This window comes from Hesperophylax consimilis, chromosome 20 (genome assembly GCF_061612785.1).
Source record: "Hesperophylax consimilis isolate HC1 chromosome 20, BYU_Hcon_1.0, whole genome shotgun sequence".
NCBI classification, from domain to species: Eukaryota; Metazoa; Arthropoda; class Insecta; order Trichoptera; family Limnephilidae; genus Hesperophylax; species Hesperophylax consimilis.
Genome location: NC_142855.1, coordinates 26,065,670 through 26,085,166, shown reverse-complemented (window position 1 = coordinate 26,085,166; position 19,497 = coordinate 26,065,670). Strand labels below are relative to the sequence as shown.

Here is a 19,497-nt window from a genome sequence, read left to right as displayed (position 1 = left end):
TTCTGGAAACGCTCGATTTCAAGAATTCACAATTTGTGAGTTTTTATTTAATTTGTCAATAATGTTATGAGAAAGCAAAAAGTTAATCAAGCGAAACTGTCGCAGATAATCTTAGCTATTAAATTTATTTTTTTTTGTTTTTTTCCATTACCCGTTCATACATTTCTATTGAATAAAATTTTTTTTAGTAGTTTAAATTTATATTTTTATTCAGTAAAGAATTTTTTAAATTGTATTCTACTGAAGCGAAACGATAGGAAAACCTTCAATTTATCTAAAGCATATTTTTTGGTATTCATAATGTACACCAATTCGTAATAAAGATAAATCAAAAGAGTGATTTAGCATTATGCTTCGCTTTAAGATGAAGCTACAAGCCAAAACTGTGTATATTCTTGGTGTACCTAAAATGCTCATATTGTAGGTTGTAGGCATTAAAATCGCTTGACTAACGGAGTCTGGAAACGCTCGATTTCAGGAATTCACAAAACTAGTTTTTATTTCTTTTGTCAATAATGTTATAAGAAAGCAAAAGTTAATCAACCGAAAACAACTGTCACAGATAAACTTAGCTATAAAACATTATTTTTTAAGTTTTTTTCCATTACCCGTTCATACATTTCTATTGAAAAATATTTTTTTTTAGTAGTTAATATTTATATATTTTTTATTCAGTAATTATTTTTTTGTATTCTACTGAAGCGCAACGATAGAAAAAAGCAATATGGCTATCACGGGTCTGCGCTAGTATTATATCGTTGGGAAGGAATCGAACCTATTGTCTTCCGACCCAAAGGCAAATAGTGGAGTGGATAATAGTGGAGCACGTTTCAACGAGATATGCAATATGGCTATCACGGGTCTGCGCTAGTATTATATCGTTGGGAAGGAATCGAACCTATTGTCTTCCGACCCAAAGGCAAATAGTGGATTGGATAATAGTGGAGCACGTTTCAACGAGATATGCAATATGGCTATCACGGGTCTGCGCTAGTATTATATCGTTGGGAAGGAATCGAACCTATTGTCTTCCGACCCAAAGGCAAATAGTGGAGTGGATAATAGTGGAGCACGTTTTAACGAGATATGCAATATGGCTATCACGGGTCTGCGCTAGTATTATATCGTTGGGAAGGAATCGAACCTATTGTCTTCCGACCCAAAGGCAAATAGTGGAGTGGATAATAGTGGAGCACGTTTCAACGAGATATGCAATATGGCCATCACGGGTCTGCGCTAGTATTATATCGTTGGGAAGGAATCGAACCTATTGTCTTCCGACCCAAAGGCAAATAGTGGAGTGGATAATAGTGGAGCACGTTTCAACGAGATATGCAATATGGCTATCACGGGTCTGCGCTAGTATTATATCGTTGGGAAGGAATCGAACCTATTGTCTTCCGACCCAAAGGCAAATAGTGGAGTAGATAATAGTGGAGCACGTTTCAACGAGATATGCAATATGGCTATCACGGGTCTGCGCTAGTATTATATCGTTGGGAAGGAATCGAACCTTTTGTCTTCCGACCCAAAGGCAAATAGTGGAGTGGATAATAGTGGAGCACGTTTCAACGAGATATGCAATATGGCCATCACGGGTCTGCGCTAGTATTATATCGTTGGGAAGGAATCGAACCTATTGTCTTCCGACCCAAAGGCAAATAGTGGAGTGGATAATAGTGGAGCACGTTTCAACGAGATATGCAATATGGCTATCACGGGTCTGCGCTAGTATTATATCGTTGGGAAGGAATCGAACCTATTGTCTTCCGACCCAAAGGCAAATAGTGGAGTAGATAATAGTGGAGCACGTTTCAACGAGATATGCAATATGGCTATCACGGGTCTGCGCTAGTATTATATCGTTGGGAAGGAATCGAACCTTTTGTCTTCCGACCCAAAGGCAAATAGTGGAGTGGATAATAGTGGAGCACGTTTCAACGAGATATGCAATATGGCTATCACGGGTCTGCGCTAGTATTATATCGTTGGGAAGGAATCGAACCTATTGTCTTCCGACCCAAAGGCAAATGCTGACCGGCAGCACGATTTATTGTTGAAGTCTGGTTTTGTGGAATCTGTATGAGTGGGAAGAGTGCGCTTGTTTTGGCATACTTCTCGCACAAATACCGGCCTTACCAGCCCAATTGTTGTTGCAATTTTCAGAATACATTATAATAATAATATTGGACAATTTTTATAGCGCCCATTTTGTGAGTTATCACCTCAGGGGCGCTTTACTGTTGATGCAAGTATTACAAAAAATATAAATATTTTCAAAATAAAGTGAAGTTAAGTAAAGTAAAATGAAGAACACGAACAGGTGACATGAAGATAGAAGATGGAGACTCTGCAGCAAGTATCCAAGGTGGTGAAGAAACTGGACCAGCTGCTGCAGCGAGAGAGTCCACCAACAGTGCCAACGCGAGGTTCGTCATCCATCCAGGTATGTGTCTGCTGCTAATAAAGCGCTGACACAATATCCTCACATAGATAACAGACCTTGGCAGCACCGCTGTGACGTTCGGCGAGTCCATCATATCTTGTCTCTATTAATAATAATAATAATAAGATTTGGACGATTTATACAGCGCCGCTCTTGTGCAAAATCACCTCATCTCTCCTAGTCTATTTTAGTCTTTTCTAGTCACTTCTTATCTATTCATGCCACTTAGTGCATCTTCTCGACCCTTTTAGACTCTTTCCTGGTTCTAATACCTAAATAAAAATCCTACAAAAAAATAAATATTACAATTTCTTCTATTGTGTCGTGATCCAACGATTTCATACCTCTGTCTCAGACCTATAGGGCTCGCTTATCTCAGGCTATCATAAACAAAATCATGAACCAAAATCGAAGTGAAGTGTGAGTGTGTCATCTTAAACAAAAAACATAAACAAAAACATAAATTTTAAATAACAATAGTTATGTACGTACTTACCTCACACATCAACAGGTTGTTGAACGCCACAAATACCAAAAAACAACTTGTTCAAAAGATTTTTTTTTTCTATATATTTAAAAATAATAATAATAATATTTAAAAAAAAAACCTTTTTTTGATTTGACTGAGGATTGTATCTTCTTCTCAGGGACTGGAGTCAACCACGCTAACAACCTCGTCAAATGCCAATCGGGTAGGACCAATATTTATTTCGTGTATTAACTGCTGTAATGTCATCTAATTTCAGAAAAATGCATTTGTGGGTTCGCCACCAAAAGTTGATAGAGTGCATTGTCATCGACAACGAGTCTATCTGACGTGTTTCAGCTCGATTAGATGTCAGGAAATGGGTTTATGTGCATTTCCAACATTTGCTTCAAATTCAATGAATTTGGTTCACTCCCGAATACAAATATTCAAATAGATGTTTTTAAAAATAAAATGACTGTTGTTATCGCATTGAATTTCTGTTATTCTTATCGCATTGACATCCTGTTATTGTAATTTGGCCAGTTATTATACTGTTAACATGATTTTACTAAATTTAATTATAATTATGAATAATGCAATGCTGGGCAATCAGGGCCGCCGCTAGCCGCTCGAACGCCCGTGTACATATCCGTCAATGCCGCCCCCACCCCCCATCCGTACTTTACTTACAATCAGGGCAGCCGCTAGCCGCTCGAACGCCCGTGTATATATCCGTCAATGCCGCCCCCACCCCCCATCCGTACTTTACTTACAATCAGAGCCGCCGCTAGCCGCTCGAACGCCCGTGTATATATCCGTCAATGCCGCCCCCACCCCCCATCCGTACTTTACTTACAATCAGAGCCGCCGCTAGCCGCTCGAACGCCCGTGTATATATCCGTCAATGCCGCCCCCACCCCCCATCCGTACTTTACTTACAATCAGGGCAGCCGCTAGCCGCTCGAACGCCCGTGTATATATCCGTCAATGCCGCCCCCACCCCCCATCCGTACTTTACTTACAATCAGAGCCGCCGCTAGCCGCTCGAACGCCCGTGTATATATCCGTCAATGCCGCCCCCACCCCCCATCCGTACTTTACTTACAATCAGAGCCGCCGCTAGCCGCTCGAACGCCCGTGTATATATCCGTCAATGCCGCCCCCACCCCCCATCCGTACTTTACTTACAATCAGAGCCGCCGCTAGCCGCTCGAACGCCCGTGTACATATCCGTCAATGCCGCCCCCACCCCCCATCCGTACTTTACTTACAATCAGGGCCGCCGCTAGCCGCTCGAACGTCCGTGTACATATCCGTCAATGCCGCCCCCACCCCCCATCCGTACTTGACTTACCAACTTTAAGAGTTTTCACCAAAAATAATTAATCTAATAATCACTGATTACATTTATTATTCAGAGGAATTAGTTGCAATAATTACTTGAATAAATCGCATATTATAACCGTGAACAATCAACGTAAGTTACATTAGATGCCGTATAAACCGATTCAGTAAAGCATTCGACAAAGTTAGTCTTTATCACTCTTTGTAAAATAAACTGGTTAGTTAGTCACAAGTTATATAGGGCGTGCCACAAGGATCGTACCTTGGACCCTTACTTTTGTAGAATTTTTCTTTATATATTGCTGACATTCTCAAATTTTATATTACAATTCAATCTATAGAAGTTTGTGAACTCTAACGATAAGACTTATCACCTTATCTGCCTAGTGTTTTGATAACGAAATGAAATAGTATGTAGCTAAGTGTAAAGTTATCATTCTCTCTAAGAACACCAAAAAAACTCTATTTTCATACGAGATACGTTGAAAGAAAAATTAGAATAATATTCAACTATAAATAACTTTGTAAAAAATCAAATAAATTATTCGGTTTGATTGTGAGATCAACTAAACCATTTAAGAATTCTAATAGCTCTATATATCTTTTCAATTTACGGAAATCGCAGTATGTTGTCTGTAATAGTCTGGATTCCGCATTGTATTATGTTAATATAATATCTAGAGTAATCTAGAGAATCTGTTCAAATAAATATTTCGAGAATTAATCTTATATGTCAAGTGTCCACCACCTACTTGACAGTTACCAACATAGACTTACATAATGTTTCAAATAAGAGAGAGAGAGAGAGAGAAACAACGGAATATAAATGTTCTCTGTTTTATAAAAGTGTGTATAATCATGAAGATAGTAATTTAATCAGTCAAATCAAGTAACATATCAGGCTCAAATCCACAAGAAACCCGAACAAGTTATATACCAGGCGCATATCCACGAGTAGCTTGAAGGGGTTATAAACCAGGTCCATATCTACGAGAAGCCTTAAGGGGTATATATCAGGCCCATATCTACGAGAAGCCATTAGCCATTTTGTTAATAACACTGCATATTTTAATGCAATACCTAGATTGTCTAGGTAATACAAGTTCTTGCCAAATCAAACACATTTTAAAATAATGTATGGCTTGTTTCAAAATATATCTCCATATTTCTGTGCCACTTGAATAGTGTTTATTTAAGATAGTTTTCTCAGGGAAAGCATGTCAGAAGTTAGGAGGGGTGTAGTGAGGTGGGGGGAGGGCTAATGAGGGTTGACCCAAAACTAAAATTTGGTACGTTGATATGGCTACATTTCGGTAAAAAATTCGGGATCTACCGAAAAGAAAACTTATTTATTGCCAATTTCAACGATAACTATGGACAAATTGTTTGCTAAACAATGCATGCATTAAATCCAATGACAATTGTAATGCTGGAATGATTAATGATAACGATTTAGAACATTCCGAGTTCTCTGTATTTGCCGCCCCCTGAAAGTGCCGCCCGTGTGCAGTGCATGCCCTGTTCGCAAGCTTACGGCGGACCTGTGGGCAACCAGAAAAACTTTAAATCGTCATTTTTAAAAAGGTAGTTTAGGTACATCATTAATTGATGAATATTGAATAAAATTTTACGTTCATATGGTTGCACTGACTTTAATACATTATTTTAGCGTTTTGTTTTGAGTTTTTTTTGCAGAAAATCAACACAATTTCTCTAATTTAGACAAAATAAAATTCCAACTCTATTGTAAGGTTATAAATACATATTGATTGAACTGGTAGAAGAAACAGTAATAAATGACACAATCAAATATGTAGTTACTCGATTCAGGTCATGTCAAAAGTGGAGATATCAGAAGACGCAGTATGTTGGATGAGACAATGTATAAACTAAATTATAAAATCGTATTAACACTTTCAGTGTATATTATTTGGGTTAGTTTGTGTGCCTTTGGATACCGACTGATAATTTACCTAACTAAAATGTATTATTTTCCATTAGTGCTAATGGCTAAAAAACACCAGATCCATAAAGTGTAAAGTAAGCAGAACCTTTGTTTTCTAACATGAATGACAGCAATTCTTTAAAGTTTGACATCTTAAAAGATTTGCCATTCCGGCTTAAGATTAGATAATTAGATAAATATATTATAATAAGTTTCTATTTATTTCTTGTGGCAATTAAGTTAGTGGCGTGACTATTTTTCAATAATAATTAACTATCTATTATTTTACAGTAAAGCTTAACACAGTCGGGTGGTTGAAACAAATTCCCACCTAACAGAAGCCCGCCTCTAGAATATAAATATTATCTATTTGGTTGTGTATGGACGCCACTTTCAAATGTATACCTGTAATAGGTGCTTTATTGCATATGTCCCTATTTTCCTTTACATTCTGTTTTAGCCATAATGCTCTTTTTTACAAGTCTTATTTATATACATTTCTTCCCATTGGTTCCGATAACGTCTTTACAAATGTCGTATTCCGTAAAACCTGATTTCTCTTCAAGTCATTATTTATTAATCAAATATTATTGAACACCATTGACATTTTCCATGTGTTTTTTTAAACTTTCCACTGTGTATAAATGATTTGATTATTTACACCCATGCAATAGATTATGTCCTCAAACTGGAATAGAGTCCTCAAAACTGTAAAGGTTTTCCAAATGGCATTCTTTTGTTTTGGTGAAATATTTCATTTGCTTTAATAAGCTTTATTCGGCTTCATTAAGTTTCACATTTGTAACGTTGTTGCCTTCCGTCCGTATTCGAATACTAATATTATTAATTCCGTTATGCTGTTATAAAATATATGTGGAATCAATTTATTATATTGTCGCGTTCTTGTTTTAAAAATTCTGTTTTGAATTCATTACTTTTCCTTCCGTTTATATTTTCCAACAAGAACGATCATCGTTGACAGATCTCGCATATACCACATTAGACAACATATACAACATTTTTTTATCGTTAAAAAGTCCCTCTAGACAGCATACCTAAAGAAGACAGGGAAATTAATTCCTTAAATAATTTCAAGTTGCTTTCTGTTTGCGAAAAAATGACTGGCGTTACGATAAGAATAATTCGTTGTCTCTTTCATACTCCAGTGTACAGATAAAAAACTTTATAAATATGACTGCTTGGCTGTTTCCATTCATTGTAGATGTAACATCGTAGAGTGCGGTACATTATAGAGTACGGTTTTAAAAATAACTTCACTTCAAAGTATTTTTCAAAATGAGTTTCTTATCAGAAATCGCGTTCACTGTGTTAGTAATTACATCTTTAGTTTCGGGACAGCAGCAAGGTAAGAATTATAATAATATTTTCATACTTTATAAACATACCCACTTTAAATTTTCAATATGAATTCTGAATAATTGTTTTTTTCTAGCTTTTCTTTTATATATTCAAACTGATTGATAATACCTTTGAAAGGCGAAACATCTGTCACGCTGATTAATAATTACACAGAACATTTATAAATAAGCATTTTTTTAAATGAATTAAATAAAACTATTGTTTATTGAGTAGATTAAAGAAAAACTTCAAATTAAAATAGAGTTCTGAAAATTAAACTTGATAACAATAAATAGAATATAATGTGTTTTCTATTTATGGGTACCTAGTATCAACATTCAAATGCAGTTTAATAAATTAGACTGATTAATTGTATTTCAAGTCAATAGTTTTTAAAAAGACGTTTATTAATACATTTTTTACAAAAAAATCAATTCGACACAAATACTTACAACACTGAACAATAGCCGATAACAATTACCGACATTTATTGAATGCTAATTTTTCTTACTAAAATCTGTCATTTCGACAAATTTAATGCTGTTTGTTAAATAAAAAGTCTGTAGTATTTTTTTTAATCAATACGTTTTAAATTAAAAAAAGTTTTTTCGTGTATGTTTTTAACTCAATTTACTTTTTTACTTCACAAATATTGTTACGTAAATCCAATCTGGTAGGATTTATAATATTATGTAAGAAGTATTGGATGATAGGTGACTGGAACTTTGTTATTTAGTGGAGTTGTCTGCAATGGTCACTTCCTAATTCAACAGTCAATTGAAAAATGTAAATCTTTGTGTTCATTTTCCTACAATCACGCACACAGGATGTTGCGGCCAAGTTTACAGAAATATGCGATGCATAATTATTGTTTAAAATTTTTAAATTCTCTGTAGGTATGAGTGAAAACCAATTTCAAAAAAATTGGTTACTTAATTAGTGACCTAAATATTTCGTTATTTTTTGAATACCGCACAATAGTCCCAACTGATAACATATTATTGTAATCATCGTTTTTCAGTTTTCTCGAAAAATGTCGACATTTTGATTTTAGTTTATTAGGGAAAAAACGAACACATATTTTATCAAAATAAAGACATAATACATGGTTGCATGAACCAATGAAATTTCCGCATAAAATACAAAAAAACATAAATAGTTATACAGTAGAACCTCGTTTATTCGAAATCCACGCGACATCAAAAATAAAATTTCTAATTAACGAATTCCCACGAAATTCGAAATTTTATGAAAAAAAAAAATACGCCGAAAATCTCAATTACGAATTTTCGAATTTCGAAATAAAAAAATTTCTGCGGAAATTTTTTTGGCGAAAATTTCGAATTACGCGTTTTTTAGACCGATCGGTGGCCGAGTTGACATCGCGCTTGGGTCCCACCCAGGCGTAGTGTGTTCAATTCCTCGACTAGCTAAGTCCTCCATCACAACACAAGCAACATTTTCAGCTTACTGTGGTGGTAGTAGGAGATTTTCAAATATTGTCAGGTTATTCGTAACCCGGGAATTTTTGTCTTTCTTTTTAAAAAAAAAAAAAAAAATATATTAGAATTATCGAGGTTCGAATTCACAGGGTTCTACTGTACCACTTTGCGCAAAGTTTTTCATAAATAATTTGATTTTGTATAACCATCTCAATTTTTTCATCTAAAACGACCGGTGAAAAATATTAGCACCAATGAATTATTTTAATCCTATCAAGAAGCTGTCCGTTTCCTATTGTTTTTCCTTCGTGAGGTGCAATCTAATGACTTGTGATACACTTAAATATTTAACACACTTCTGTGATCCTCGCGAGGCGTAGTCCGTTTCTGTACTGTTCCTGCCGCGAGGTGCAGTCCTTAATATTGGAAGGTTTGTCACGATTTACTCATTAACTCTTATAATGTAGAGTGCTTGAGGCAGTACCAGTAGAGTCACCAGTTGAAGTAATTACATACCATTACATAATGCTTCTCTTTGTCTTCTTGGAAACTCTTCTATAAATGTATATTTTTGTGGTGCGCCACTGGTCTCTATACAAAATCCATGCATTGATATCTGCTAAATCCTAAATGTTACAAACTGTTGCCAGCAAGATTCTGCTTTCCCGATATATGTTTTCTCCCTCTGACCAACCAAATAAGATTACCTCTAATATGAATATCCAGGTCTCCTTTTTCTGTCACAAATTGACATATTAAATGACCGTCATCTTTTCTTAATACTAATACATACAAATGTATTACCAAGAGAACCTCATATCCGTGTGAAAATAATCTATTAACAAAACACTAATTATTCAATAAATAAATTAGTACAGCACCCTTGAGGTAATTTTTCACGAAAATGACGCTATGTAAATTAGCCAAATATTATATTATAAAAAGATAAATTATTTTTTGGTCATTCTACCGAATGTATTAGCGCGTTTTTTAATGTTAAATATTTTTTGTATTATTAGATTAAGGACGGGTTGTTTCGGAGAATCTGAACAATTCATCAAATTTCAACGTTCATTTTCGGGTTCTGTGAAAGACTTATTCAAGTTCTGTTTTTTATATCATTGTAGGCTAGTTGCTTGACAAAACTGAAATAAAACCAGAACTTGAAAAAATCTTTCACAGAACTTGAAAATGAACGTTGAAATTTGATGAATTGTTCAGATTCTCCGAAACAACCCGTCCTAAGTGACTTACTAAATAACTAACCAAGTTTAAGTTTTCATTTGAAAACCTTCAATTTTTTCCGAAATAATATATATTTTGTGGTCTGCTGGAGTCTTTTTTGTAATCAGTGATTTTCGAACCACAAAATACTGATTATTTTGGAAAATTCGAACTCAGTTAGTTATTTAGTAATGCCACAAATTTAAGCTACTTGTTCTAATAATACAGTTAATATTTAACATGAAAATCACTTTTTGACCTGCTCGGGGGAATGATTCTTTTATGAAAAACATTCGACCAATTTTCCAATTCAAAATTTTTCGATATACCAATTTTTCCAAAATAATTTTTTTCACAAAAAATAAAAAATTTCCAAGCTTCACATAATATCAAAAAAAAAAAGATTTTCGATTATACAATTTTTCGGGATTTTTTTTTCCCAAAAATAACAATTTCCCATCATGGAAAATTTTTAAACATAATATCAAAAGATAAATATATTTAAAAGAATTTCCCGAAATTAAATTTTCAGATTTTCTTAAAAATAATTGATCTTTTAATTTATTTTTTTTTCAAACTTCATACAAAAACTATAATAATTCTTTTTTTTTTTAATTTCCCCACCTTTTTTCTGACAAATTTTTCCCGAGGAAATTTTTTCAGCAAAATAAAGGATCCAGAATCAAAAATTTCCCAACAGAAAAAAAAGTATTCCAAGATGAAAAATTTCCAAACTTCGAATAACAAAATCAAAAAGAAAACTAAACGTAACGTTTTCCAAAATTAAAAATAATAATTGTTCTGAAAAAACTAACTTGCGAACCCAACATCATATATGACTATTTTCCTGTCATGTTTATTTTCCCGGTGACTTTGCTGCAAGTCATTTGAACAAGTCATCAAATTTCAATGTTTATTTTCAAGTTCTGTTATTATATCATTATTGCTACACAAAACCGAAATAATAATAGAACATTCAAAGAACTTGAAAAACGACTTTAAAATTTGATGAATCGTTTAAATCCCATGAAACAACCCGTCCTAAGATTTATACCAAAAACTTCAATGCCCTGACTTGAGTTGACAAGTCTGGCAAATTATGGTTATGGATTTTATTTCAAAATAAACAATTTCGGCGTAATTCTTTGATTTCTCAAGTCTTTTGGTAGTAAATTTCTTAGTTAATTGAAACTCCAAAACTTATATGTTAGTATTTATCCGTCCAGTGGATTTAAAATGAACCAAATAACACGTACATATATTACGTAGGCATTCACAAATGGTTTTTATTTGGTACCTATGTGATAAGTCACTTTTTGATGTTTGAAAAAAAAATTTACAAAATCATTTATGTTTCCAAGAAAATCGGAAAATTTTTCGGTAATTTTTTAAAAATGTTTTTATCTTTTTTCAATTTCAATTTTCCATGTTGTGAAATATTTGTTATTCTTACGGAAAAAAATCCTGGAAAATTGTATAATAAAAAATTTTGTGGGGAAATCTTTATAAAAATGTTTATTTTTTGATATTATGTGACGTTTGGAAATTTTACAAGTTGAAATTTTTTATTTTTTGTGCGAAAAATTCTTTCGGGAAAATTGGCATATCGAAAAATTTTAATTTGGAAAATTGGTGGAAATTTTTCATAAAAGAATTATTCCCAGAGCAGGTCAAAAAGTGATATACATGTTAAATATTTACTCTATTATCAGCAAAAGTATCTTTAAGTTGTAGCATTAGTCTGTTTAACTTACACATCAATGAAACTACAAACCATGCAAAGATAATGCTCGCTTTTATTTTGAGAATTGGGGCAAAGTTTAAAAATGTGTTAACTTTAAAACATCTATATTGCTCATTAGTACGAAGTAAATTAGAATATAATTCAACAGTATGGTCACCGTTCTACAAAGTTCATTCTCAAGCCTTAGAAAAGGTACAAAATAAATTCCTTGAGTACATCAATTTTAAAATGAATATGTCCATCGAATTTATAAATTATAATAACTTACGTACCGAAACCAAACTTCTCAAACTATCAGATAGAAGATTTTTAACTGATACATTATTTTTATTCAAAATTATCAAATCGCTAATTGACAGCCCTGAATTATTGGAATTAATTTATATGAATGTACCTGCCAGACAAACTCAAATCAAAGACACGTAATGAAAAATGAAGACTCGCAGATAACAGCTCAAATAAAAAAAGATATTCCACAATAACATGTAGTGACTCCACATGCTATGTAGATTTACCGGTTGTTCTACGAGTTTCCGGACACCGTGTACATCCATGAATATCATTATACCCGTCACACTAAATAATGTTATTACAGTAAAAAAAACATTTGTTTTATTCTGTATTTTTTAATCTTAATAGTTGAACCATTTTTTAGTCTATGAGTTGAACCCTTGAAATTGACGGTTTCCGAAAATCTTGTATTAAGGTGAAATGCAACGTACGTTATAATATACGTATCCATAGATGGCGTTGATTTAATTATTGTATTTAAATTCACTCAAAACCCAATTCTTCAAAACAATTTATTCATATTGCGTATGTACGGGCGCAAACAAATAATTTGTTTTAATATTTAAAAGCATAACTTGCCAAAAGTGTATTTTAATTATTTTATGAAAATACGCTTTTTGTTAGTTTGTACATTACATATTATTATTAACGTATTTTCAAAATTGGAACTGATTTGTCAAGAATTCAGACTATCCTATGATTGTTCACGGGTGTGCGCTAGTTCTGTACTATTTAGATTAATGCCTAACTAATTCATATAATGCCTATAAGACAAGTTTGGTTTGACACTATATTTCCTACAAAGATAGACAGATAGTTTATAATATGTTATTTTACCGTGGACGGAATGTATATGTAATATATCTTTTAATATATTTATATGTCTATATTATAAAGATGTCTCCTGTGACAGGTTTCTCTATCTGCACAGACAGGCTGAGCCACAGCAACGCGTGGCGGGGTACAGCTAGTAATAATTTTTTTTAAATATAAATCAGCATTATTTGCGCCCTTCATTTAATATTCTTAGGAACTTGAGGAAAAGAAAAATGGAATCCACCTCTGGTCTGGAGCCCCAAAATGCTAAAATAAACCTTGTCTTTGCGCAAAAAGTGCGGTTTCGTTTGACAGATTCTCCTATCTTAATAAGCGGATTGCAATCTTTAGAGCACAAGCGATAGGTGAGAATGCTATCCTTGTTCTACCGGTATTTCAATGGAAGATGCTCCGAATAACTAGCGTCCCAACCGCGCTTCCAACATTTGTCATATGAAAACAGGTAGTTTTTACGACTCGTTGCTGAGGTTAACCGCTTAGCTGTGAATGATTTCCTACAACAAAGTTTTCTTCAAGACCCAGGTTCATTCATTCAAAGATGATATATTCCCCCAGGGAAATTATTTTGTGAAATAATCCTGTGTGGAGTTAATGTAAAAGAACGAATTATTCGCAATGAGATGGCCAAATAAAAAACCACCTGTAATCGTGAACTAATTATTAATGATTGGTAATGTCCTCAACTAGGAATCCAGAGGTCGCGGGTTCTTCTCTTTTCTGTCACTTGTTCTCACTTGGTTCTGATATAATGTTGCAGGAGACCTGTGTGTCGTGGCTGAAACCGTTCAGCCTGGCGTCTGCACACATTTCTTCAAGTGCCCCGTGGTCCTGGAAGCGGCCATTCAAGGAAAAGCAGCACAGGTGAGGTCACATGGATAGTCTTGTATAGTCCCTCTATGCTTGTCAACTTAATCCGTAAATAAAATTATCTATCAAAGTTATTATTATAGGTTTGGTATTCTTATGTAGTTATTTTACAATCAAAAACACAACAGTACAAGATCAAAATTAATGCTATGCATAAAACCTTGTCTTATAAACATTAGTAAAGGTACGGGTTCAATTCCCGTTGGCGGCATTTATTTTTACTCGGGAGATATTTTCAATTTGTATTGATATTTCAGGCGACTAATGATTGCTCAAAATTATTTGTTATCCTTTATGCTATGCATAAAATCTTGTCTTATAAAAATTAGTTTATCATTAAAAAAATAATAATGAAATAAATGTTCTAAAAACCACAACACAGAACAATGAATATAGTAGCAAAACTATTGACAGTTATTAAAGATAAATATTTTTTTAAACTTACATATTAGCAATAATCTCACAAGGAGTGATGAATAAAAATGAAAGAAAAACCTCACAAAACTCTGGAATAAAATTCCTTAAATTGGACTAACCAATAATGATAAATGTATAAAAGCAATCAATTATTGTAATTATTTGAGTAAAATCTTTACTAAAAATAAGACAAGAGAGAAAAAACTTGGCTTTTATCAAGTTAACCGTTCTAATTGTTCATCACATTACATCGGGCAAACTGGTAGAGCGTCCAAAAGCTGCTTACGAGAATACGTCACCAATTATTGTGTGATGATAAAGGTGAACTGTCCAATGTTGCGTCACACCTACTAGACAACAAACACTCGTTTGACAAAGACAGAGGTGAAAGTTCTCCATACATGTAATAAAGGACAAATCATTACAAATATCCCGCCTAACTTTAAAGTGGACCCTAACTTTGTAATGAACAAACAATTAGAAGCTTATACCAAGTCTCAGCTCCTAACTCCAATGTAATACTATCACCTATATGCCAACTGGGACTTTAGACCCCTTACTAATAAATGTGTTTTAAATTTTACACAATCAATAAACACCAATTTATGTATGGTAAACGGTTGTTTATTAGTTGCGTTAAATTATAAACACTTTTATCAGTAAGGAGCCATTGCAATATAATTCTTATTTTAAATTTGAAAAAAAATGTTGCATAAAATATAATGATTTATAATTAAGTAGGTAGCTATCTAAGTAACTACTTAAAAATGTTATGATTAGGAAATTTTGATTTTGATTTATTAAAACTCCTAAGGCCTCTGGCTTATTTGTCAGAAGGTCAGAGTAATTTCAATAAAATCCAAATAGTATTTCCAAACTGTTTTTGAAAAGTGATGAAATACATTTTCTATTTTTTGTATGTTATTAAATTATTTTATTTATGAAATATAAAATTTGTTAATGCAAACATAAAATAAGTTTTGAAAATGGCTCACCTTACGTTTTTTCTAACTAAAATTGCTGTTCACGAAATAAATTATAAAAACACGCATTTTATTAGAAAAAATAAAAATAAATTTACAAACGTTACTGTCACCTCACTTTTTTGTAATTTCATATAAAAAGTTGATGAATTTTAATATCCGTTAATCCGTTAGAGCAGGTATGCGGTCAAGGCGTTTTCATTTTTGCAGTACAAACTTGAAAAAGGTACTTTTCAACGCGTTTTGCACTTCGCTGTACACGTCAGAACTGTGGGTGGATTACACTTCATCCCAATGGCATAAGCTAAAAGTTGCTTACAATAATGCTTATCGCCAACTATTCCGCCTACCGAGATACTACAGCGCCACGGAAATGTTCCTGGAGGGACGAGTACACTCTTTCAGAGCGCTTCTCCGCCATCACATGGGAAGCTTATGGTGCAGACTACTCCAATCAAGTAACAAAATCATCACTGCAATGGTTGCCTGGATGGAATCCCCTCTGATGGCCTTCTGGAGACGGGAAATGTCCAAATATCCTCCATAAATGGCTGCTTACTCTCATTTTTGTGTATATTATATAAAAAAGGTGCACATTTTAATTCTTCTGTGGCTAACTTCTATATTTGAATATAAAGCTTGGTGTTTTCTCTTTCTAACACCGTTTAGATAATACTTGCTGACATTGGGTTGCTCGGAGACTTTTCTCTAGTTTCTATATTTGCATTTATTATACGTATAAACCTTCCGGACGAAATTCTCTAAATGATAGTGAAAACCAAATCAAAATCCGTTGCGTAGTTTAGAAGAACAGATATATCTAATAGAGATTTCTCACCTTGACAGTAAGGGAAATACAAGAGACAAGACTGGAAGCCAGATGCCAAGCAAATACAACTACTAAAGTACAATGTGATTTGTTTTCAGATGTGCACCTCCCCGGAGAACAAGTTGATAGTGTGCTGTCCCTGGGTACCGGGGCAAGAGACGGGACTAGAAGCCAGATGCCAGACAAACACAACTAGCCCTGCAGAAGGTACCTCACTTTCATTTCATACACTTTATTCACCTTCACCTGTTGTGTTGTGTAACCCTGTGTGTCTGTTTGTTTGTAGGTGATAACTGCACAGTGGTGGACACGGGAAAGGCGGGAGTGTGTAGACCATTCGCCAACTGCCAGACAGCGAAGGAGGCCGCCAGTAAAGGAATTTTTCCACAGGTACTGTTCCCCCTTAAAGTGAATCTGACAATTACTTTTTTAAGTTTTTAAACTTACGGCAATTTGATTTCCTACTATAATAAAAAATAAAACTAGCAATGAACAAACTGTTTGAAAACAATTCTCTTTCTGGCCGTTTTTTCAAAAACACTTTCATAAAAACAAGGAGTGTCCGGAGACAACAACAAAAACAATTCCATTTAAACATTGTACCTTCAATAAACAATGATATGATAAAATATACCCAATGCAACAATTCTTAGCGTTCTAACGCTATTGATGAAGAAATTCGAAGCGATTCGGCGAGTTAGTCCCAAAGGACGGGAGATAAAACTGTCTCTAAAGAAAAGATATCCATCAGGAATATAGAAGTTAATTCAACAATTAATGCGAATGGAGACTTATAATTCATAACATTATTTGTAACTGCAGCAAACCAAATCTTAAATGCTGTTTTGACCTCAAATCCAAATTTAAAGGTTAAAAAAAATGGCCAAGCAGCTGTTTCTTGATGCATTCCTCTCGGAGCGAGGACAGGTCCCGAGTTCGATTCTAGTACGTGAGCTAATCTTTTATTTTCTGTGCCCTTTTCTCCCTCACATCTAATTAACAAAATCACAAACATGATTAATTTTAAAAGGGTAATTTAAAATATTAACAAAACTTTTTTTATTTACAGACATGCGACGTAGAGGGCAACGCTCAGATTGTCTGCTGCCCTCTGGTGACAGCAGTTGAAGGTATAGTACCCACCTAATCTATTAGGCGATTCGATGGTTCGTTGATTTTCTAGGCTCACTCATCACCACATTACCATCATTGCAAAAAGGCAGCCAGTCGTTGAGGCTGAATAAGAACGGCTCTGAGTTGTTGCAACTTTATCACTAGGAATTCTTGATGATACCCCGTACCGTAGACACACCATTTCTCGGTATTTAGCACAGTCAATCGATATAGCTTTTATCGATAATGTCCATAACTTATCATTGTTCCCGAGCATGACTGCAGATCGTCTACAAAAGACAGTTCACAAATGTTCTTTTTTAATGTTGTTTGTATATTAGAGATCTGCATTCGTGCTCGGGAACGATGGCAAGTTACTGATATTTTTGATAAAATTTGAACGGTCGACCATGCTAGGGTAGCTTGATGGTGGCTAGAATTGTCATCTTCATGTTGTGTTGTGTTACCCTGGTGTGTCTGTTTGTTTGCAGGTGATAACTGCACGGTGGTGGACACGGCGGTAGCGGGAGTATACAGGCCATTCGCCAATTGCCTGGCAGTGAAGGACGCTGCCTGTAAAGGAATTTTACCACAGGTACTGTTCCTCCCTTTATGCGTCTCTGTAAATAGCAAGTTTTTACACTCATGGAAATTTTTCTTCCATTAACTAAAAATAAACTAGCAATGAAAATATTTCGATTTCATTTTCGGTTCTTCTCATATTCTTGTTGCATAGGTCACCAACGTATTGATTCATCGTATTTCACTTTTAAACGCTAAAAGACACAATCTGAAGTGATTAGATCCAACAACAAGATTGCTCTCCCACCTTGACTATCAGTCTATGAGTACTATGACCACGGCAAGTTGGTCCCGTTAATGGAGATTTAGTTTCTGTGTCTTTTTCTCTTTTACTTTCATTAAATCTCAAAAACATTGTTCCAGTAATTGAATTGTTTCACAATGAAGGCTGACGCTTAGTTAATTTTTCAGATTGCCGCTCTACAGGACACCGTTCAGATTGTCTGCTGCCCTCTGGTAACAGTGGTTGAAGGTATAGTACCCAGAACTTTATCATCATTCATTAGAAATCCAATAAGTGATCCGAAGGTTCGTTGATTTCTTAGGCTCCCTCATCACCACAATACCGTCGTTGCAAAAGACAGCGTTGTTGAGGTGGAATGCGAATGTCTCTGATTGTTTACAACTTCATACCGTTGATCGTACATTACTTCTGGATTGTGAGTAGAATCTTCATCGTCATGCTGTGTTGTGTTGATTAACCTCGGTGTGTCTTTTTGTTTGCAGGTGATAATTGCACGGTTGTGGACACGGAGATAGCGGGAGTATACGGACCATTCGCCAACTGCCAGACAGCGAAAGATGCCGCCAGTAAAGGCATTTTACCACAGGTAAAAAAGTAAACAACTAAACCTAAAATAAAATAAGTGGGTTAAAATATGAACAGAAATTAAGAATAAAAAAACCCAAGAGATCGCCCCTCACGTAGATAGATATTCAATATCACTAAAATAACATCCTGGGGGTTAATGCTAGAAGTGTCTGTAATTTGATTTAGGTACCGGAAAGAACTCCAAAACCTCCCTTATTCAAATATTATTAATACCAATACCAAGTGCTCTAAATTGATGAAATTTTTGTTCTTCCCTTTATGCGTCTCTGAAAATAATAAGTTTTTAAATTCACGGCAATTTTACTTCTATTGATAAAAAAAAAACTTAAAACGAAAATATTTTGATCTAAAGCGTCGGTGAGCTTTAAAAACTCCAATCCCATTTTTGGATCTACTTGTATTCTTTTCGCTCGGGTCACCAATGTATTGATTCGTCCTCTTTTCTGCTGTAGATGTTGATAGGATTCAGTGTGTATATATCCATTAGATTGGGTTGCTTTTCCAATCACATTGTTCCCATGGCAAATCCATCACCTCTTCGTTTAGAAAAGGCAGGATTTTATCTTGGTTTTTCAGCTCCACTGTGATCTTACCAAAATTAAAGTTGAAAACCACATTTATTTAAATAAATATTATAACTATTGAAATACCGGCAATAAAAGGATTAGCGCTTGCAATACGGAATCACTTCTGTAGTAAATAAAAACACACAGTTCGAAATCCGGAGTGATTCAATCCAACAAAACAAACAAAACATAATAATTAGGTTTTGC

The 19,497-nt window shown here is 34.3% G+C and overlaps 1 protein-coding gene across 6 annotated transcripts in view; it reads left to right on the top strand.

Annotated features, from left to right (window-relative positions):
- Positions 1 to 19,497, top strand: part of LOC149414437 (CLIP domain-containing serine protease B4-like) — a 92,594-nt gene that overhangs the window by 18,820 nt on the left and 54,277 nt on the right. For 2 of the 6 annotated variants that reach the window (XM_089643783.1, XM_089643782.1), the window contains exons 1-8: positions 7,436 to 7,570; positions 13,859 to 13,962; positions 16,296 to 16,404; positions 16,484 to 16,587; positions 17,267 to 17,327; positions 17,802 to 17,905; positions 18,304 to 18,364; positions 18,619 to 18,722. In XM_089643783.1, the coding sequence (XP_089499909.1) occupies positions 7,501 to 7,570; positions 13,859 to 13,962; positions 16,296 to 16,404; positions 16,484 to 16,587; positions 17,267 to 17,327; positions 17,802 to 17,905; positions 18,304 to 18,364; positions 18,619 to 18,722 (717 nt within the window). In that variant the 5' untranslated portion in view covers positions 7,436 to 7,500. Of the gene's footprint in view, positions 1 to 7,435; positions 7,571 to 13,858; positions 13,963 to 16,295; positions 16,405 to 16,483; positions 16,588 to 17,266; positions 17,328 to 17,801; positions 17,906 to 18,303; positions 18,365 to 18,618; positions 18,723 to 19,497 lie in introns of those variants that run through there. The other 4 variants (XM_089643786.1, XM_089643785.1, XM_089643784.1 and 1 more) reach the window with 3 other exon arrangements.